The sequence below is a fragment of the Carassius gibelio genome, chromosome A7 (genome assembly GCF_023724105.1).
Source record: "Carassius gibelio isolate Cgi1373 ecotype wild population from Czech Republic chromosome A7, carGib1.2-hapl.c, whole genome shotgun sequence".
NCBI lineage: Eukaryota > Metazoa > Chordata > Actinopteri > Cypriniformes > Cyprinidae > Carassius > Carassius gibelio.
This window is the reverse complement of record NC_068377.1, coordinates 38249974-38273686: the sequence shown is the minus strand read 5'-3', so window position 1 is coordinate 38273686 and position 23713 is coordinate 38249974. Positions and strand designations below refer to the sequence as shown.

Here is a 23713-nt window from a genome sequence, read left to right as displayed (position 1 = left end):
TGACAAAGGACTAAGGCTAAGATTACATTAAAAATAGCTGACATATTTAACAATAGTTCTGCCAGGACCACCATCAAGAAAGATATCTTAAAATTAGCATACACTTTAGTTTGAGAGTGTGGTTCTGTTCTGGGCAACAGTCCCTGCCCATCCATGCAGCCTGTAGCGTATCAGACCCCAACTACTGTAGACAAATTAAAGAGTCGATCAGGACCATGGTTGAAACATCAACCGATTTCCTCAGAAAGGCTACAGGATGTTGTAAATCAATTCCTAGTGCCACAAGTCAGAAGCAAGTCCACTAACCAACCAACTCTTTCACAGAACAGCTTTCAACATTAACACCATTAGAACAATTATTGACAATTTCAATTCGGAGAAGACATTGTCAAATTTGGGGCAAGTAATCAAGATTGATGGTCAAAGCCTGACCAACACATTTAAGCCCATGAGAATAAACAAGATCGTTGGATTGACCTCACCCCATCAGCAGAACCAGACTGAAATTCCTAAGGGACCTTTTAACCTCTGGTCTCCACAGAACATCCTTATGTTGGCACAGAACGGCACAGGAAATGTATTTTATAGATGTACATGCACCTAAATGAACTCAAAAGGACTTATAAATGAATATCAGTCCCTTGCTTAACTCCATATTCATTTATATGTAACCCACACATTTGACTATCATGTTTATAATCACTTATTTTGTATGTCTCTTAATAACTATTGGATAGCTTAAGGATTCTTATTCATGTTTAGCATGTATGGGTTTGAATCTGTTTGTTTGAAACAATCCCGACCAGCAGTTATTTGTCAAATGTATCATATTCTTGTTGTAGGAATCATGTCCAAAATTATACCCTGCAAGAGCAGGAAAATTCAAACCACGTGCTTGATAAGATAACATATGATTTTATGATACCCCGAGCAAAGACAATTTCTTATTGGTCAAGACAACATTTGAGGTGTGGACAAAAGACCAGTTTAAAAACTCAGGACACCATAACATTTTGCTTATAGCTTTGCTTCTTAGCTTTTGCTATTAGTCATGCCTACTTTTAGCCTGCTTTTAGCCTTTTCTCCTAGCTTTTGCTCTCAGTCATACTTTTAGTCTTCACTTTTAGCATTCTTTGAGCGCGGTTCCAGCGTGCGTCGGCCTGCATGCATGCTGCTACTTAGCCACGAGGAGAAGAAACACAACCTAGTCTCGTCAAACTTTACTTCTGTTCTTTTACTGTAGTTTTTTTTTTTTTTTTTTGGGGGGGGGGGGAGTTTTGACTACTGAATTTCCAGCCAATCAGCAACCTCGGGAAACCCCCTTTCAACAACATCAAAGGGAACCCCCTTTAAACAGGCAATGCAAGTACTTCCAGACTCACATCTGATATAACTTTAACCTCATTGAGGAACTCAATGTGAGGGTTAATTAAGTGATTGATGGCTGTTCATGTCTATGAAAAAATTTCACGTATTGCTGTAAACTTGGGATTCCACATTTTCATTCTCTAAAACTCATTCTTCCCTAACGTACTATCTTCCTGCAACTTGTGTGAATGAGTGAGTGCATGTACTTATGTGTTAGATTAGCTTATATGTCTTAGATTTACAGGTACTGGTCATATAATTAGAATATCATCAAAAAGTTGATATATTTCACTAATTCCATTCAAAAAGTGAAACTTGTATATTATATTCATTCATTACACACTGAATGATATATTTCAAATGTTTATTTCTTTTAATTTTGATGATTATAACTGACAACTAAGGAAAATCCCAAATTCAGTATCTCAAAATTAGAACATTGTGAAAAGGTTCAATATTGAAGACACCTGGTGCCACAATCGAATCAGCTAATAAACTCAAAACACCTGCAAAGACCACTGACACCGTGCACAAGGAGGGCAAGACACAAAAGCTCATTGCAAAAGAGGCTGTTCACAGAGCTCTGTGTCCAAGCACATTAATAGAGAGGCGGAGGGAAGGAAAAGATGTGGTGGAAAAAAAGTGAACAAGCAATAGGAATAACCGCACATTGGAGAGGATTGTGAAACAAAACCAATTCAAAAATGTGGGGGAGATGTGGGGGAAAAATGTGGCTGGAGTCAGTGCTTCAAGAACCACTACACACAGACATATGCAATACATTGGTTTCAGCTGTCGCATTCTTTGTGTCAAGCCACTCTTGAACAACAGACAGCATCAGAAACGTTCCGCTTCAAAAAGGACTGGAGTGATGCTGTGTGGTCCACAGTTATGTTCTCTGAAAGTAGAACGTGCACCGTACCAAAAGCCCTGTACCGAAATGGTCCGGTACAAACACTCGTACCGTTACACCCCTACTACTTACATATAAATATTTTAACTTAACATAGAACTACACAAACTATTTAATTTAAAATGATAAAATGTGTTAACAATTGCAAAAAATATTGCACAAAACAAAAAAAAAAACATAAATTAACGTTTTTATGTTTATTAAGGAAATATAAATTTCACACTTGAAATATATCAGATATATTGCCACGATCACCAGCTGGAGTACCCATGAAATCCAGTAGAGGGCACTCCACTCAGGACTCTTGCATTTGGTGTCCATTCCCTTCTCCATTTCCCATAATCCTGTGCTTAGGGCTAATCACCACCAGGTGTTCCCCATTACCACTCCCCTATATAAACTGTGTTTGGACTCAGTTTAATTGTGGGATGTATTGTTTATGAGTCGGCACCATCAATGTTGTTAAAGAAATTAGATGTCATGCAAGCTAAAGCATTAAGACTAATTTTATAGGAGCAGTTAAAACCACACTTATTGCAGTATTACAAGTAGAGACATCAGAAATGGCATTAAGTATAAGAAGACAGAAACAAAAAGATAGTTATCCTGTAAGGGAAGTTCTAAATGATTGCTGGGAAATTTTAAATGCAACTGGAAAAGGCTTTGCATGGAAAATAAAGGAGTGGGTTAATGAAGCTGGGCTAGAGTCAATATAATTTGCTCATTTGCTCGGAAATAGACATAGAATTATATGAAAACAGAAGGGAAATGAATGAAGCAGTTAGGTTAAATACATATGTATATGAGTATATAAAAAAATCATACTACACGTTTCTTCAAATTTATACAGATGGGTCAAAGAGTACAGAGACTGGAAGGACGGGGGCTGCATTCTATGTTTCAGAGTTTGAGGTGAGGGAGGCTGAAAGGATAACAGATGGTGCATCAGTATATACAGCAGAGATGATAGCTATTTTAATGGCACAAGAGGGGGTGTTTGAAGTTAGACTGGATGAAGTAATAATATGTTCTGATTCAGTGGCAGTCCTTTTAAGCTTACAATCATTGGAAACAAATAGAACTGACATATTAACTGAAATCATGATAAGGTTATACGGTTTACGACAGATAAGAATAATAATTACATTTATGTTGGTACCAGCACACATGGGAATTCAAGGTAACGAGGAAGCAGACAAGATTGCCAAAGAATCAATTAAAATGAAAGAACCAAACATAAACATTGCACTCAGTAGATCAGAAGGAAAACATTTAATTTCAGAAGCATGCAATAGGAAATGGAAGACAGTTTGGGACTCGAGTCATACAGGTCGCCACTATTACAAGGTTAAAAAAAACATAAAGAAAAGCAAAATAATTCACAACTTAAGTAGAAAAGAACAAGTTATTTTCACACATTACGAACAGGGCATTCAAATCTAAATCACACTTTACACATTATTGGGAAACATGACACAGGTCTATGTGATGTCTGTTCAGTAGAGGAAACTGTAGAGCATGTTATACAGAAATGCAAGACATGTGAAATACAAAGGAGGATTCTTAAGGAAGAATTACAAGCAGTAGGATGCCAAGAATTTAATATAACTAGCTTATTAAATGATGGTCCAAATTCAAGGAAACAAATGCAAGCAGTCATGAGATATATTAAGAATAGTGGTCTATATAATAGGGTATAGGAGGGTTATTCATTCTTTTCACACTCCATCACAGTAGGTGGCAGTATGCACCTTGGAAGTTGGTTCGCAACCCGCCATTAAAATTAAAGAAGAAGAAGAAGAAGCTTAATTGTGAAGTCTTGTTTAGCCCCATCTGACATCTCTAAGTGTTTTTCTTGTGTTTGTTTCCTGCTGTGTCTGATCTTGGATTGTTTATACCGCCTGTGTTTCTCTGCTGCCTGCCCCGACCTCTGCCTGTTACTGTTTCTGATTTTGGATATCCCTTGTCATATTTCACACTGTTCTCTGATTACTGCCTGTCTGACCATTCTCTATAATAAATTCTGCAAATGGAATATATATAAGATATATTCTGTATTGTCAAAAAACAGACACTATTTTATAAGAAAAAGAAAAACTGTATTAAAGATCTATCAGACAAACACTATTTTACTCTGTTGCTGATGCACAGTGGTTATATAAGGTAGCAATAAATTTACAGCAGTTTCACCAAGAGCTGTGTTAAACAAGTTTGCTTATAAAACATTGGACCCCGTTGATATTGAAGAAAAAAAACTGATACAATTTTCTGTGTGTGTGTTCCACAGATATAGATTTAGGTTTAGGTTATTAATTCATGTTGTATAACTATTCCTTTTAATAATGAGTTACTGAGGCTGTAGAGGAGAGTTTTCCAGGTGAGATTGTGCAGATTGATTTGGGACTGAAGTCTGGTTAATGTTACGCTGCTGATCTATAACAGAAACAAAGAGCATTATGATCACTCGAGAGGATCTGCAGTGACTCTTTAGTCTGATCTTTAGATCTTCTCATGATTCTTTACTCAGAAACTTTATTGCTGCTGTTCAGTTGTATTAATCATGTTCTGAAGTGCTCCACACCTTTGTTCTTCTTGTATCTCCACATCAGCAGCAGTGAGAGGAAGAACAACAGACAAACACTCGATCCCACAACCACACCAGTGACCAGAAGAGAAGATGAAGCTGCTGAGACTGGAGAACAAGACAAACATGTAGATCAAGTTGCATATGATAATATAAAAAATAAATAAAAAAAAAAATAATATTTCAAGGCTTCTAACTTTAGCCCCCATGCTCCTGCTGGGTATAACATTAATTTTAACAAATATAGCATTGATATTTACTCAACTAGCACATCTTTAATAAACCTTATGCCTCCTACACAAAAGTGATAATTACTTAATTGTAAATGCATCAGTTCATATATTGTATTGTCTGGTAATGAGTGTTTATCACAGTATTTACTCACCATTAACAGACAGATTTATTCGTTCACTCTCCTGTGATGAGTTTGGTCTCTCATCTCTCTGTCCTCTACACCAGAACTGACCTCGATCAGATTCATTCAGTCCTCTGATAGTGAGTGTGTCTGTGTTTACAGTGTAACGATCAGACGACTGTAACTTTACACTGTTGTTTCTTCCTTTATACCACTCATATCTCCAGTCAGTATGATTAGACTCAATCACACACTTCAGATTGACCGTCTCTCCAGTGAAGACAGGACTGTCTGGAGTCACAGTCAGAGTAGATCTGGGTGAATCTGTGAAGAAAGACAAGAACATGAAGTGAATCAAAGAGCAGCTCAGTGGAAAGAATTACTTTGTAAATGTGTTACAAAACTATATAGTGAGGGTCGTGGAGGACTGTAAGTATACGTCTACTGGAGTCTGAATATGGATCTGTCGCTCATCTTGGTGTCGGTCAAAGAAAAGACTGTAGGAATATGTGCAGTATTTAAAGCAGCTGTGATGATGAAGTGAGCACCAGTGATGCTTTCTCAAACAGAGAAGATGACTCTGTCACGAGCGGAGGGACACTGTTAAAAATCGCTGTAGATAAACAGCCAAATTTCAATAATAACATACTGTTTTTCATTCAAACAGCACATTCTGGGTAATATTCATCATTTTCAAGAAGGTAGCCTGCTGCTATACATCATAAATTAACAATTTTCAAAGTCGACACTCAGCGGCTGTGTTTCAAATCACACCCTGCACCCTCATTCACTATTCCCTACATGAGTTTACTAATATAGTCCACCTGACAGAGAGAATGAACATTAATGAGTGAATTCAGACACTGATCAACAGCTGCTGTTAATGAGTTGAATCACTGAAGAAAAAAAGAAACAAGATAAGCACACGAACTATAACTGACTTCTCATCCTTAGATGAAATCAACCGAAGATTTAAACAATCAACAAACAGCTTTACCAACTTCACTCATTACTAACCAGACTGACTTTATTTCTATCAGATCAGAGATCAAAAGATCTTACTGAGAATAACAGAGATTTAGATGATAATGCTAGTGTTTCGTTTGATGTCAATCACCATTGTGGAGATCAGTGTTTGCTTTAGTTGGGCTCCTGACCCTTGACTTTTGTGCTTTAAATTTTGTTTCATTGCTAGATTTGTATCTTCATGGTACATCTGTTACAGCAATGTTAATTTTGATTGTCGAGAGTTTATAGCTGTTTCAGTCAGACATGATCTACTAGACTGACTTAAAGTGTTGCTATAGTAATCAAATATTAATTTGGTGTTGAAATATGTGAGTGAACTACACAATTTTTTTTTGTTTGTTTCTTCTATTTTGTAAGATTGGGCAGCAGTGTCCAAAAGTTTGGACACACCTTCTCATTCAAAGAGTTTTCTTTATTTTCATGGCTATGAAAATTGTAGATTGCAGTCTGTACTGTATATTTTAATAAAACACGTAAATAATAATAATAATAATAATAATAATAATAATAATAATAATAATAGAGACAATGTTTACAACTTTCAATATGATTAGTCAAGAGCTATGAACTGAACTGAGTGAGTGAGATAAAGGAGACATTAATGTTCAGATCGAGTCTCCAGCAGCAGGACAAGGAGCTGTAATAACTGAACTGAGGTTTGTGAGAGAACTGCAGGAGGTTGTGAGTTGCTGAAAAACTAATAATTATCATAAAAATAAAACAAATACTTTAAAAATAAAAACAATCAAAATAAAACATAAAAAACATAAAATGTTGAATTTGTTTACCTGCATGTCATGTGGACATGAACAATAAAAACTGACAGCAAATCTAAATCCGATTTTAGAGCATTTAAAGTGGCAGATGACAAGTGATATGCTAAACATATTGATTTAAAGAGCATTAAACAGATGTGAATCATCAGACTGACCTGATACAGCCAGTGTAAGAGCAGCACTGATGTGTGATCTTTGTGAGTCTGATCTCTCTCCTCTACAGCTGTATTTACCACTGTAATACACTTCAGCTCTGAAACTGTACTCTGCTGTTGATGTTGTTGTGTATGGATAGCTAGTGTCTCCATCTTTAAACCAGCTGTATGTCCACTGAATGTGTCGTCCTCTCTGTATGTCACATGTGAGAGTGACTCTCTCTCCTCTGAACACACGCTGATCTGGAGACACCTTCACTACAGCTTCTGGTCTCTCTGTATTAATACACATATCAGGAAATATTGATGAAAACACATCACTATATCATGATCATTGTTATTAAACTATGAGAAAATTACTGCACTGTTAAGACATTTTATGTAATTTCTACAGTTATGTACTGTATATGACCCAGTATACCCTTTACAGCAAATAACTGTAATACCCTTTGCATCTTGGGAGTTTTCTGTGATGTCAAACACCACATTCAGTGATAGTCTTACTTACAGTTTATATATATATATATATATATTGTGGCGGGGCGAGGAACTACACGACAACCGAAAGACAGAAAAAGTCCCCGAAGGGTGGATTTATTGAATGAATTGTGCTCTGAGTGAAGGCGGTGTTCTCCGTGGTGCTCCAAGTCCCCCGTGCTCTCTGTGTCCTGAGTGGTGGATCCCGTGCTGTGCTCTCCTTGGTGGGGCTGACGGTCACACGCTGATCTCTGCAACAGAGGAGGTAAGGGTTAGTGTGCTCGTTGGGAGACATTCCTCACCACTCTGCCTTCCTCCTCTGCCTAAGTAGGCGCCGTTTGACGAGCTGCAGGTGCGGCCGCTCAGCCCGTGATGAGCTAGTGCCGGTGATTCCAGTGTGTTGCCAGGGCGACGCTGACGAGCGCTCGGGACGCATGTCACACTCCCCCCCCCCTAAGCGTTGACCTGCGCCTGCGGGACAATGGGGAGATATGGGGAGGGTGGGGAGTGGGGCCTGACAGACCTGCGAAAGCTGCCCCTATCCTGGAGAGGCCGTCCGCGTTGGCGTTGGCCGTCCCCGCCCGATGTTGTATGGTGAAGTGGAAGTCCTGGAGCGCAAGGAACCAGCGGGTTACCCTGGGGTTGGTGTCCTTTGCGCGGGCCATCCACTGCAGTGGCGCATGGTCTGTCAGCAGGGTGAACCGGCGTCCGAGGAGGTAATAGCGGAGCTCCAGGACTGCCCACTTGACGGCCAGTGCTTCTTTCTCCACGGCGGCATACCGTTGTTCGGTCGGGGTCAGCTTCCGGCTAATAAAGATCACCGGGTGTTCCTCGCCGTCCTGGACCTGGGAGAGAACGGCTCCCAACCCGGTGTCCGAGGCGTCGGTTTGCACCAGGAAGGGGCAGTTGAAGTCGGGGGCTCGCAGGACTGGCTCCGTGGTGAGGGCTGACTTCACCTGCTGGAACGCCTCTTCCGCTTCTGGACTCCAGGCTACCTTCTCAGGTTGCCCCTTCCTGGTCAGATCTGTCAGGGCAGAGGCTAAGGAGGAGAAGTTAGGGATAAAACATCGGTAGTATCCTGCCAACCCCAAAAAGGCTCGTACCTGGGTCTTGGTAGAGGGCCGCGGTGCCGAGAGGATAGCTGTCACCTTCTTTTCCTGGGGGTGGATGAGGCCGCGTCCCACGCAGAAGCCCAGGTACTTGGCTTCGGAGAGAGCCAGGTGACATTTCCGGGGGTTGGCGGTGAGCCCCGCCCGGCGGAGGTCCAGCAGCACCCTCCGGAGCCGCTCCAAATGTTCCCCCCAGGTCTCTGAATGGATGACCACGTTGTCGATGTAGGCTGCGGCGTAGGCCATATGGGGCCTCAGCAGGACATCCATGAGCCTCTGGAATGTGGCGGGGGCCCCGTGCAGGCCGAAGGGAAGGACCCGGTACTGCCAGTGGCCACTGGGGGTCGAGAAGGCTGTCTTAGGCTTGGCATCCTTAGACAGGGGGACTTGCCAATACCCTTTGGTGAGGTCGAGAGTCGATATGAACCGGGCCCTTCCAAGTCGATCCAGGAGCTCATCGACGCGGGGCATGGGATAGCCATCGAATTCAGAGACCTCATTTAGGCGGCAGAAGTCGTTGCAGAACCTTAGGGTGCCGTCGGGCTTCGGGACCATTACGATGGGGCTGGACCAGGGACTCCGCGAGGGCTCAATTACCCCCAACCTCAACATCTCCTGTACCTCTGTCTCAATTGCGTGTCGCCGAGCCTCCGGGACACGATAGGGCCGCTGCCGGACGATAACTCCTGGTGGTGTTCGGACTTCGTGCTGGATGACGGTCGTCCGCCCTGGCAGAGGGGAGAACACATCCGAGAACTGACCGACCAGGTGCTGCAGTTCCGTCTTCTGGGCTGCGGAGAGATGGGGATCCATGTCCACAACCACGGGAGAGGTGGTGGCGAGGGCCGAGAGCTGGGGCCCGGTCCCCACCCAGCGCTTCAACAGGTTTATATGATAGAGCTGCTCTTCCCTTCGGCGACCGGGTTGGCGCACTTTGTAGGTGACGGGTCCCACCCGTTCGGTGACCGTATATGGGCCCTGCCAGCGGGCCAGGAACTTACAGGCTGAGGTGGGGACCAGTACCATGACGTGATCTCCCGGCTGGAACTCCCGGGGTTGGGCAGCCCGATTGAAGAGGCGCTGCTGGTCTTGCTGGGCCTTGGTCAGATGCTCCCGGACCAATGGCATGACCCTGTCGATCCGCTCTCTCATGGCCTTGATGTGCTCGAGGGTGGTCCGACATACCGCAGGCTGTTGTTCCCAGGCTTCCCGGGCGACATCTAGGAGCCCTCGGGGTTGGCGGCCGAAGAGGAGCTCGAAGGGCGTGAAGCCGGTGGATGCCTGGGGCACCTCCCGGACCCCGAACAGCACATACGGGATCATCTGGTCCCAGTCGCGTCGGTCCTCGGCCACGACACGCCGCAGCATCTGTTTAAGGGTCTGGTTAAAGCGTTCCACGAGCCCATCGGTTTGTGGATGGTACACGCTGGTCCGGATCTGTCGGACTTTGAGGAGTTTGCAGAGGTCAGCCATGATCCGGGACATGAAAGGGGTGCCCTGGTCGGTCAGGATCTCCGCTGGTAGGCCAACCCGACTACTCAGTAGGAAGAGCTCCTGTGCGATGTTCTTGGCGGTGGCCTTGCGGAGGGGAATGGCCTCTGGGTAGCGGGTGGCATAATCCACGATAACAAGGATATGTTCATGCCCCCGGGCGGACTTCGGCAGCGGCCCCACCAGGTCCATCCCGATGCGCTCGAAGGGCACCTCAATGATCGGCAGCGGGATCAGCGGGCTAGGGGGAGGAGTATGTGGCGAGGTCCGTTGGCACGTCGGGCACGCTTGGCAGTACCGTTTGACATCCGCCTCCAGTCCTGGCCAGTGGAAGCGGTCCCGGATCCGTTGCACAGTGTTTTGGGCGCCGAGGTGGCCAGCCATCGGGTGGGCGTGGGCAAGTTCCAAGATCGCCGGGACTTTGCTCCGCGGTACCACCAACAGCGTCTTTTCCTCCCCCCTCCGCTGGCCGACATAGTAGAGCAGGCCGTTTTGGATGACGAAGTGGGGTGTGGGGTGGGGAGCTGGTTGTAGGTCCTCTCCTTCCGCCACCCACACTTGAGACCAGCAATGCTTGAGGCGTTCGTCCCCACGCTGCTCTTTGGCGAGCGTCCCCCCTCCCGCTATCTGCTGGAAGACATCGAAGAACAGGTTAGAGTTTTGGGAGGGGGACTCACCTCCTCGAGGGCTGTCCGTCATCAGCAGCGCGGGGCCTCGTCGAGGGCGCCTTGCTGGACTCCGGCATCGGCGGTTCCCGGCCGGGCTAGCAGGCTGTGTGCTGGAGGTGAGGAGCTGATCGAACCCCGGCCAATCCCGGCCGAGGAGAACGGGTACCGGTAGGTTCCTTAGGATTCCCACTTCGACGGGCCAGGAACCAGGTGTCGCGGTGATGGTCACTCGCCGGGCCGGCACATGTCTGGTATCCCCGTGCACGCACGTTATCGCCAGCCGGGCTCTGGAACCTGTTCGGGGCGGAAGGACAGTCGGTTGTATCAGGCTTACCCCGCTGCCCGAGTCGAGGACGGCGACGAATGGCCGGCCGTTGATGCGCACCTTGGCCCGCGGTGCCTTCGGCGCTGGACCGTGGACTGAACAGCCTGCTAGCCATGTCCGTCCTGGGGAACGCGGCGGCTCGGTGGGCATTGGCTCGTCCTGGGGGCCGGGAACCGCAGGCCTGCTCACGGGTCGCTGGGTGCCCTCCGGCGAGCGTCGCTCCTGGACCACCCTTCGGGGAAAAGGCGGCGCTCGCTCCCCTATCTCCCGGTGTTGGGCGGCCTCCGCCAGCTCAATGGCCTCCACGAGCCCGTCGAGATCGGTGGGGTTCCTCATGCCAGCCGCCTGCCTCAACGCGCGGGGAAGGGCGCGGAGGAGTCGGTCGATCACCACACGCTCAGCTACCTGGTGTGCGGAGGGACCCCCGGTCAACAGCCAATGTTGGGCCAACCGGGATAGTTCGGCCGCCTGGGCGCGAGCGGGCTGTCGAGTTCGATATTCCCAGTCATGGAACTGCTGCGCCGCACAGATTGGGGAAAGGCCTACTCGGCTCAGGATCTCCTTTTTCACCTCTCCATAGTTCCGGCTTCTCTCGGCCGTCATGGTAAAATACGCCCGCTGCGCTTCCCCGGTCAGCAGCGGCGCGAGGAGTCGGGACTCCTCCCGGACTGCGGTGGCCTCAAACATCTGAATGTACATCTCCACGTCGTCATGCGCCGTCATTCGTGGCATCAGCTGGACGGCTTGGACACGGGGGTCAGGCAGCGGCGTGCGGTGGGTGGCGGCGCGGAGGGCGGCGAGCTCACGTTCGGCGTCTCCTTGACGTGAGGCCATGTGTTCCATTATCTGCTGCTGGCAGATGCTCACCTCGGTGAGGTGTTTTAGCAGTTCTTCCATGCCGGGGGAGGAGCGGCCGCCTGTGGAAACAGAGCAGATACAAATGAAAGGGGGAAAAAAAGAAAAACAAAAAAAACAAACGGGTGGCTTTAACGGTCTCCTCAGGGGTCGGTTGTCGGTGTCCACCTCACACTCTTGCCCGCATTCTCCACCAGTGTGGCGGGGTGAGGAACTACACGACAACCGAAAGACAGAAAAAGTCCCCGAAGGGTGGATTTATCGAATGAATTGTGCTCTGAGTGAAGGCGGTGTTCTCCGTGGTGCTCCAAGTCCCTCGTGCTCTCTGTGTCCTGAGTGGTGGATCCCGTGCTGTGCTCTCCTTGGTGGGGCTGACGGTCACACGCTGCTCTCTGCAACAGAGGAGGTAAGGGTTAGTGTGCTCGTTGGGAGACATTCCTCACCACTCTGCCTTCCTCCTCTGCCTAAGTAGGCGCCGTTTGACGAGCTGCAGGTGCGGCCGCTCAGCCCGTGATGAGCTAGTGCCGGTGATTCCAGTGTGTTGCCAGGGCGACGCTGACGAGCGCTCGGGACGCATGTCACAATATATATTTATATATATGTATGTGTGTGTGCGTGTGTGTGTATTTACACTGTATTTGCTGTAAATGCCTCTTTGTCACCACTCCACTGAAAGTTTACATTTTCTTCATTTCTTATCTTTGCGCTGTGAGTCAATGATCCTCACGAGAGAATAAGAAACACCTGCAAGCAGGTTCCGTATATGATTGTAGCTCTGTGTGTTTTTTGTCATTTTATGCACACCAGTCTGTAACATTTACTCATTAACAAAATACTTTTTCTGCTTATTGAATTACCAAACTACATTTTTTTAATTATTATTATTAATGAGCAGCACTCATCTTATATTAATGTGAAGTTAACTAATGTGAAATTGTGTTACTGAAAAAAATTAAACAAAAGTTTTATGGCCGCCTTTATACTTTTAGCATTGGTTTGTTATATATAGACAGAAATATAATATAATCAAAGAAGGCTGTTAAAATGAATCTGCTTTGTTAATCCTTTTGATCTTGTTTTTAAAAAAAGCACAAAAAATCTAACCTTTCATTTGATAAAAATAATTTAAAATGGGGAGAAATATCGTTATGAAATAAATGTTTTTTCTTTCTCTAATACACATTGGACACAATTAACGGCACCCTTTTATTTATACTTTTTGAAATCTTCATTTGTCAGTTTAACAGCTCAAAACTGTCTCCTATAATGCGTGATGAGGTAAGAGAACACCTGACAAGAGATCAGAGACCATTCCTTCATCCAGAATCACTCCAGACCCTTCAGATTCCCAGCTTCTCCTCTTCAGTTCACTCCTCTCATGTCCTGTAGGTTTCAGGTCAGAGGACTGGAAGGGCTATAGCCGAAGCTTGGTTTTGTGCCCAGTGACCCATTTCGGTGTTGTTTTTGAGGTTTGTGTTTGGATTATTTGTATTTGATAAATTCAAAGATGTATCTGAACAAGATGTCCAGGACCACATGTATCTGAACAAGATGTCCACATGGGGTACTTTTTATCTCTGTGTTCATCAAACCCATCTTGAGTGTTTGCTTCTAAAAAGCTCATTTTTAGTTTCATCTGATCATAGAAGCCAGTCCCATTTAAAAGTCCAGTCGTGCCTGATAACTGAATATGCTTTAGTTGGTTTTTGCATGAGCTACAACAACATGTTGTGATGTAGGTTTTTTTTGACCTGTTTTCTGCAGTTCTCCAGCTGTAGTCTTTTGAGAGTTTTCAGCCACTCAAATTCTCCTTCTCACTGTGCATTAGAACAATATAGACACATGTCCTCTTCCAGGCAGTTTCGTAACATTTTCTGTTGGTTAGAAGTTTTTAATTATTGCCCTGATGGAAAATGCAAATTGTTTTCTAAAAAGCTACATCACTAATCTGTGAAGCTTAATTATCTTTTGTGTCACATCAGAAATATTTTTCCGTGTTGTTATGGATGATTAAGGGAATTTGGCCTTTGGTTTCCCTCCTCTTTATATTTCTGTGATGCAGGAAGCCATGGCTGAATAATGTCATGTTTATAATCATGCTGGAGTGCTCAGAATTATGAACATGAATGGTAATATACTTCAGAGATATTTTACTTAAAGGAATTTCTAAGGGTGCCAATAATTGTGTATATTGTGTATTTGAGAAAAAAAATTGATTTCACTATTTTAATATATATATATATATATATATATATATATATATACAATTTTATGGAATTTAAGATTTAGTACATTACTACATAACTTCACTGAAGCATCAAGAAACACATGAGCTTCTGTCAGTCACACTGAGACTGATCATTCATGACAAGAGCAGAACTTAACTATGATTTTGAGAGGTTTGTGTATTTCATATTGTTTTCAATATGACTACAGTAATCTTTTTAATTACAGTATCTTAATCGTTGGGTGCTTGAGCACCTGCCGCTTTGCCCCTTGATGCCCAAAGTGCCCTTTTGTCAAAGCAAAAATTCCTGTAATTTATTGTAATGACATGCCCTTTTGTGAATGCCTGCTCATGCCCAATATAAATATTAGTAAAATGTATGACGGGACGATTCCTCATGCCGCCGACGCATTTATTTATTGCCAGAGTATATTTTCAACACCGCGGCAGCTGGTAAGTGCTGTTTCATTCTCAGCGAAGTGATTTTGATGTTTATTTACTTATTATTGTTTTACAAGAAGATGCAGATATGTTGCTGTGTGTAGCCTGTAGTGTAGAAGTAACGCTAGCATGCTGTTTGAGGGAGAAAAGTTTGACAGGCATTCAGGGGTCTGGTCTTTTTTATGTTATTTGACTAAACTATTATTATAATACATTATTTATTTATTTTTGAAAAGGTAGAGTGCCTTATAAAATAATTATCACAACACTGGTAAGGCTTATTCAGATTTTCTCATTCTCTGAATTATCATTATAAAAATGAAAAAAAAAAAAAATCTGAAATTAATTAAAACATAATTATATTTACAAATATTTTTTTTTATACAATAGCAACAGTGTTTACAACAGCAAGACCACTTTAGCCTGGAAACTCAATAATATCTCTCTGGAAATAAATCAATATATAAATAAAAATATCAATGTAAATATAAAATGAATAATACACCTGACCTGCCATCAAAGTGCAGTGTGAAGGAGATGTGACACTAGTAAAATTCTGGAAAAGGTATGAAATGTCCTCTTATGTTTGTGTGTGTGTTCTGCAGTGCAAAGATGCGTCGCAAAGAGAGAAAAAAAGAAGGAGCTTGAGGCAGCAGAAGGCAGTGGATCCCTATCCAGCTGGTTCATGAAGAGCACAACTGGTTGAAATAACACATGTAGCCTGTCATTTGTTTACATTGTAAAGGTGTTCAACTTTAGACAACTACAACAGTAATAATATGAATCACTATCCAGTGTATCAGTTTTTTTTTTTGTATGTTTTGTATCAATATTTAAGGTGGACTTATTGATTAGGTGCAAGAGTAGTAGTGATGGTTAAAACACTAGATTAATGCTGAAATAGTAAATTGAGCCTAGATGGACAGAGAGGAAAGTAATAGATCAGATGAGGAGATGGAGATAGAGGAAATAAAATAGGTTAATGTAGAGGCAGAAGTGACAGAAAGGGAGCAGGTAACAGCAGGACACAGAGGCTGGTGAGAAAGAGGAAAATGTAGAAACACAAGTGTTTTCTATAGTTTTTACTATAACAGCTGTTCTTGATTATTGTAGAACAGTGATAGAAAAATACATTAGGTTGGGACAATTTAAGACATTTCAGTTTCGAATCCCAGAGATATTATTAGGTGGAAAGAAAATATATATTTTTTAAACTTTTAAACTTAAAATTGTTTCTTTTTCAAAACTGCATCACAGCATTTGCTCCTGAATTGATTCATAATCATCAATATCGATATGCAAATCAGCAAGGAATGCATCACAATATATTACTGTACACTTTGAGCCCCTGCCCCTCCAAAGGTCTCTGCATAGCCCTGGTATTCACATATTATACAATTGCAGACTGTACAACATTTACATAATTTAAGAGTGTGAAAAGTGTGCTGAATTAAAAGTGCAATGTAATGAAATCATGTGACAGTTTGAGTCACTATTGTTGTGTGATGTGATTAGTTTCACATGAAGAAAAAGACAGAATAGAGTTGATACTGAGCTGAATTTGGTAAACAGTAAGAGTTTTCCATTTTGATCAAAACCTCAGTCTCTCAGTTGGACGTGATCATATTAGAGAGAGTTTATGAGGACAATGATATTAAACTCACCCTTCACAGAGAGAGAAACAGCAGAGCTTGATTGTGATGAGTTTGGTCTTCCATCTCTCCGTCCTCTACACGTGTACTGACCCTCATCAGATGTAGTTACTGCTCTGATAGTGAGTATGTTTGTGTTTACAGTGTAACGATCAGACGACTGTAACTTTACACTGCCTTTATACCACTCATATCTCCAGTCAGGTGTCCAGTCATATCTCCAGTCTCTGTGAGACTCAATCACACACGTCAGACTCACTCTCTCTCCAGTGAATACAGGACTGTCTGGAGTCACAGTCAGAGTAGATCTGGGTAAATCTGTGAAGAAAGACAAAAAAATGAAGTGACTCAAACAGCTCTTTCAGGGAACAAATACTTTATACATTTAACATTATTTTATGTCATAATTTGTAAAATTGATTCTGTTTTATTTGTGCACTGTCATTAGTTTTCTCATTTGCCGGCAGCCATATCACCCTGGAGCCCAAGACCGGTTTCCCACTGAAGCTAAGCAGGGCTGAGCCTGGTCAGTACCTGGATGGGAGACCTCCTGAGAACACTAGGTTGCTGCTGGAAGAGGTGCTAGTGAGGCCAGCAGGGGGCGCTCATCCTGCAGTCTGTGTGGGTCCTAGCGCCCCAGTGTAGTGATGGGGACACTATACTGTCTATGTGGTCATAAAAAAAATATCCCAGGATGTCTTTCGAAAAGAGTAGAGGTGTGACCTCGGCATCCTGGCTAAATTCGCCCATTTGTAACGACAGATAAAAGAGGAGGAAGCAATTGCAGGCGATCAGATGTAGTTTATTGAGAAAGAGAGTCCAGGATGTTGGCAATGGCAAGGAAGGTCTACGGTGGCGTGAGATGAGCTGGGTGGTGAAGTCGGCGGTGCAGGTGAAGGTGGTCAATGGTTGAAACCAGGAACAGACCGGAACACTGACACGAGGACGACAACACTTAATCCACTCCAGCACACGAACACGGAAGACGGTAATCCAACTAGGACACGAAGACATGAGTGAGGATCTGACAACAGAGAGAGAGCGAGGTGAGTATAAGTAGCTGAGGTGTGATGAAGATCAGCTGGAGCGAGACAATCAACACCCAGGTGATGACAATCAACTAAACGAGCACATGGAGACAACGTAAGTACAAAAACAATCACAAAACATGACACGGAGGAAACACTGGATTTCCTACCGTGACAGTACCCTCTCCCCTAGGACGTCACCTGACGTTCCCAGCCTGCTTTACCTGTAGATTGTAATCATCTATAAGGTGGTGATCCAATATGTCCCGAGCAGGAACCCAGCTTCTCTCCTCCGGACCGTAACCTTCCCAATCCACCAAGTACTGAAAACCGCGTCCCCTCCGTCTAGAGTCCAGAATACGATTAACCGAATAGGTGGTCTCCCCATTAACGAGACGAGGCGGGGGGGGAACCGGAGCAGGCGGATTAAGACGGGAAGAAATCACCGATTTAATTTTGGACACGTGGAACACGGGATGAATCCTCCTGTACGCCGGAGGAAGGCTAAGACGCACGGTTACCGGATTAATAATCTTGGTAATAGAAAACGGGCCAATAAATTTGGGAGCAAGTTTGTTAGAAACGGAACGCATAGGAATATTCTGGGTAGAAAGCCACACTCTTTGACCGACGACGTAACGGGGAGGCTTCGACCGGTGGCGATCGGCCTTAGCCTTGGTGCGCGACCTAGCCTGGAGCAGAGCTCTGCGAGCTCTGGTCCAGGTGCGGTGACACCTCTGGACTAGTGCGTGTGCGGAGGGGACCGAAACCTCGGATTCCGTACTGACAAAATTAGGTGGTTGGTACCCTAAACTACACTTAAATGGAGACATGCCCGTAGATGACACTGGCAAAGAATTGTGTGCGTACTCCACAACTGAGAGTTGCTGACACCAGGACGAAGGATTATTGGAAACCAAACATCGCAAAACCCTCTCGACATCCTGATTGGCTCGTTCGGTTTGACCATTGCTCTGGGGATGGAACCCGGAAGAAAGACTAACAGTCGCTCCTAACAATTTACAAAATTCTCGCCAAAATTTGGACACAAATTGGGGACCCCTGTCAGAAACCACGTCTGTCGGGAGGCCATGTATGCGGAAGACGTGGTCAATGACAGCTACCGCTGTTTCCTTGGCTGAAGGTAATTTGGGCAAGGGAATAAAATGAGTCGCCTTCGAGAACCGGTCCACTACGGTTAAAATCACCGTATTGCCTCTAGAGGGCGGGAGGGCGGTGATAAAATCTAGCGAAATGTGGGACCAGGGTCTTGAAGGGACGGACAGCGGTAAGAGTAACCCATCTGGAGGTCGATTGGAAGTCTTACCAATAGCGCAAACTGAACAAGCCAAGACGAAATCGTGGACGTCACGAGCCATACCAGGCCACCAAAATCGTTGCTTGACTAGAAATCTAGTTCTACTAACCCCTGGGTGACAAGCAACACTGGAACAATGACCCCACTGGAGAACGTCTGACCGTAACCCCTCCGGCACAAACAATCGGTTCGGTGGGCAACGAGCCGGGGGCGTTACCCCTTCTAAGGCGGTCAACACCTTCGATTCGACCTCCCATCTGAGCGCGGAGATAATGATGGTCCCCGGTAAAATGGGCTCGGGAGTAGCAGTACGATCGGAACGCTCAAAAAGACGGGATAAAGCATCGGGTTTGATGTTTTTGGAACCCGGCCGGTAAGAAAGTGTAAAATCGAAACGACCGAAAAACAATGCCCACCGAGCCTGCCTGGAGTTAAGTCTTTTGGCGGTTCTAATGTATTCGAGATTCTTATGGTCCGTCCATACAATGAAAGGTACACCCGACCCCTCAAGCCAGTGACGCCATTCTTCCAGTGCAAGTTTGACTGCCAACAACTCTCGATTGCCAATGTCATAATTAACTTCTGCAGGAGATAAACCGTGAGAATAATACGCGCACGGATGCACCTTTCCGTCTGAGGATGCGCGTTGGGATAACACTGCTCCTACCCCCACCTCTGACGCGTCGACCTCCACTATGAATTGACGTGAGCGATCAGGGGTGACGAGAATGGGAGCTGAAACAAAGCAGCTTTTCAGTTTGACAAACGCAGCCTCAGCTGCGTCTGACCACCTGAACGTCAAACTAGGGGAGGTCAAGGCGGTCAGAGGAGCGGCTAGTTGGCTGAAATTGCGAATGAAACGCCGGTAAAAATTGGCGAACCCCAGAAATCTCTGCAGGGCCTTGCGAGACTCTGGGGATGGCCAATTTACCACAGCCTTAACCTTCTCAGGATCCATGCGAACACCCTCAGTCGAAATGATGTGTCCTAGAAAAGAAACAGACTGTGCATGAAAAACGCATTTCTCCGCCTTGACAAACAATCCATTCTCTAGCAACCGCAGAAGCACTCGTCGTACGTGTTGCACGTGTTCCTGGAGAGACGAAGAAAAAATCAATATGTCATCCAGGTAAACATATATGAACAGATCGACCATGTCTCGCAACACGTCATTAACGAGTGCTTGAAAGACTGCCGGCGAGTTGGTTAGCCCGAACGGCATAACGCAGTACTCAAAATGGCCTCTAGGGGTGTTAAAGGCAGTCTTCCACTCATCCCCCTCCCTGATGCGGACCAAATGATAAGCATTACGTAAGTCCAATTTAGTGAAAACGGACGCTCCCTGCAACCTCTCAAAAGCTGAAGACATAAGCGGTAAAGGATAGGTATTCTTTACCGTTATGTTGTTCAGCCCTCGGTAGTCAATGCAAGGTCGCAAGGATCCGTCCTTCTTTCCCACAAAAAAGAACCCCGCCCCCGCTGGAGAAGAAGAAGGGCGGATAAACCCCGTTGCTAGAGAACTGGATATATATTTCTCCATGGCTGCCGTCTCTGGAATAGACAAAGAATATAACTTGCCCTTAGGCGGAGAAGTACCTGGCAATAACTCTATCGCACAGTCATAGGGACGATGAGGAGGAAGAGAATCAGCACGAGACTTACTGAACACCTCCTTCAGGTCGTGGTACTCCGCGGGCACGCTAGCCAAATCCACTGCTTCCCCCTGAAACACAGACTCAGAAACATTAACACCAGCAGACAAAAGACAAGACAAATGACATTCCTCGCTCCAGCTAACCACAGATCCAAGGCGCCAATTGATCCTGGGGTTGTGTTTCTGAAGCCAGGTGTGACCGAGAACGATGGGGGATTGAGGTGAGTCCGTGATGTAAAATGATATCTCCTCAGTATGGTTGCCAGATGTGGTGAGGGAAACAGGTAAGGTGGTCTGAGTGATGACTGGTAGTCTGTGTCCGTTGAGAGCAAAGGGTGCAATGGGGTGTTTGAGGGAGGTGAGAGGAATGTTAAGCTTACAAGCGAACTTGAAGTCCATGAAATTACCCTCTGCCCCAGAATCCAGCAAGGCGTGATGCTCGAGTGCGTGGGTGGACCACCGTAGACTCACCGGAAGGAGTGTCGATGTAGATGAGGTCTTCCTGGCAGAGATCCCACCCGATAGTAGCCTCCGTTTTACTATCGGGCTTGGTCTTTTACCGGACAACGCTGGATGTGATGTTCTTGACTGCCGCAGTATAAACATAGTCCCAGGGATCTCCGCCTGATCCTCTCCTCCCGGGAGAGCCGAGCTCGCCCCACCTGCATGGGTTCATGATCTCCCGGTGGGCTGACCGCAACATCTGAGCGCTGATACTGAGCCTCCGGTCTGTTCGCGAGAACTGTTCTCCCCCTCCGTCCGGTGGCTTGATCGAGTCGATTGTCAACTCTGATGGTGAGGTCAATCAGACTATTGAGAGAAGTGGGGAGCTCGACGGCGCGGATCTCCTGTTGGATGCGGTCAGCCAACCCATGCAGGAAGTGATCCCACTGCGCCTCTTCGTTCCACTTACACTCCGCCGCCAGGGTGCGGAACTCAATCGAGTAATCGGAGACGGACCTTTCCCCCTGACGTAGGTCCGTGAGAAGGCGAGCCGCTTCCCTCCCGGCGACGGAGCGGTCGAAGACCCGTCTCATCTCTTCCGAAAGGGCGTGGAACGAGGCACAGCAGCTGTCTTGGTTTTCCCACACCGCCGTCCCCCAGAGGGCAGCCCTTCCCGTAAGTAGTGATAAGACGAATGCCACCTTCATTTCCTCGGTGTAGAACGTGCGGGGCTGCATGGCGAAGTGCAGAGAACAATGAGACAGAAATGATCGACAGAACTCTGGCTCACCCGCATATTTCTCCGGGATGGGGAGGCGTGGTTCGGGCTGGGAAATCCCCCCGGAGACGATCGGCGGTGTGGGTGGCGTGGGAGGCGCAGCGGGTGACGGTTGTTGTTGGTGTTGCGTCTGGAGAGCGAGCTCGGACACCTTCGTCACCATTGCTTGGAAGGCTCGACCCATCTCATCTATCGCCTTGTCTTGGCGATCCATACGACCCACAGCTCGTTGCAGAAATTCTTCCAGATGAGATGGGGAGCGGTCGCCTGCTGCTTCCATGATGGTCAGATCCTTCTGTAACGACAGATAAAAGAGGAGGAAGCAATTGCAGGCGATCAGATGTAGTTTATTGAGAAAGAGAGTCCAGGATGTTGGCAATGGCAAGGAAGGTCTACGGTGGCGTGAGATGAGCTGGGTGGTGAAGTCGGCGGTGCAGGTGAAGGTGGTCAATGGTTGAAACCAGGAACAGACCGGAACACTGACACGAGGACGACAACACTTAATCCACTCCAGCACACGAACACGGAAGACGGTAATCCAACTAGGACACGAAGACATGAGTGAGGATCTGACAACAGAGAGAGAGCGAGGTGAGTATAAGTAGCTGAGGTGTGATGAAGATCAGCTGGAGCGAGACAATCAACACCCAGGTGATGACAATCAACTAAACGAGCACATGGAGACAACGTAAGTACAAAAACAATCACAAAACATGACACGGAGGAAACACTGGATTTCCTACCGTGACACCATTAGCCTCTGACCATCATGGCCTCCTAACAATCCCCATATCCGCTGATTGGCTTCATCACTCTGTCTCCTCTCCACCAGTAAGCTGGTGTGTGGTGGGCGTTCTGGCGCAATATGGCTGCCGTCACATCATCCAGGTGGATGCTACACACTGGTGGTGGATGAGGAGATACCCCCCTGACTATGTAAGCGCTTTGAGTGCTTAGAAATGTAATTAATTATTATTATTATAATTAAATTATTATTATTATTTCAGTTTTTTGAGGAGGCTCTGGTTAAGTCATGAAGGATCTCAGGAATCTCAATCCACATTATTTTTTCTTGTAAGAGCCATTTATGAGTTTAATGTGTCCAGTTTAAAGTTTCATTAACTGATACTGATTTTGAAAACGGATGTGTCCTAGCTGCAACCTCTCGCTCTCTCTCGTGAAGCAAAACAAGGAAGTGACGAAAACTAATTCATCGACTGGTCGCTTGAGGCTTGCTGCAAAAGGGAGTCAATCCTCTGGCTCTGTCTCGTCCTCAGACAAACACCTCTGACTCGTCATAGAAAGCAGAATGAAGCTCCTGCTGAAGGAGAGCTGAACACCTCCAACTACAACCTCATATGAGGAGACACTGAATCTCCATCAACTTCAGCAGACGATCTGAAGACTTCAGCAACTCATTTAACATCATCATCTGGAAGTCACTTCACTCTCTCTGACTTCAGGACTAAACTCATCTCTATTGAACTCTTTCACTAATGACACACACTGATCTGATCTGGCCTCACATTCACTACGAGATTTGGTCTCTGTATTAATACGCATATAAGTAAATATTGATTGAAACAGCATTACAGTATCATGATCACTGTTATTAACTCAAAATCCTTTTGAGAAAAATACTGCACTAAATTAAATATATGGGCCTGTATTTATCAAGCCTCTGAGAATTTTACTCTCAAGAACGCTGCTAAGAATTGACTTCTTGGCTTAGATCTCCGCTTAAAAGTTAGTTATCAAGCATCTCAGTTGTAATGTAAGCGAAGTTTAGGACTAAATCATAAGTGTCAGTCTTAAAGTTGATTCACAACACTTTGCTGTGCCATAAATGGGATTTTGGGTGATGAAATACACATGGACCAATCACTGAATAGATTTCCGTATTTTAAATACTCACAGATAAATTCACATTGAAGGGTTAAAGTCATAGGAGTTCACATTCAACACACATTTGACAATAAATAATTTTCTGTTTCTAAACTGAACAACCTTCAATTTAGGGTTGTTCTGGTAGATGATAGTATTGTGTAAAGATGTTAGTCTGAGAT

The 23713-nt window shown here is 45.2% G+C and overlaps 1 protein-coding gene across 1 annotated transcript in view; it reads right to left on the bottom strand.

Annotated features, from left to right (window-relative positions):
- Positions 1-23713, bottom strand: part of LOC128017440 (sialoadhesin) — a 79086-nt gene that overhangs the window by 32111 nt on the left and 23262 nt on the right. Inside the window, exons 5-7 of the mRNA XM_052602840.1 lie at positions 7181-7456; positions 5251-5544; positions 4863-4973 (exon numbers count right to left, since the gene is read on the bottom strand). Coding sequence (XP_052458800.1) covers positions 4863-4973; positions 5251-5544; positions 7181-7456 — 681 coding nt within the window. The remainder of the gene's footprint in view (positions 1-4862; positions 4974-5250; positions 5545-7180; positions 7457-23713) is intronic.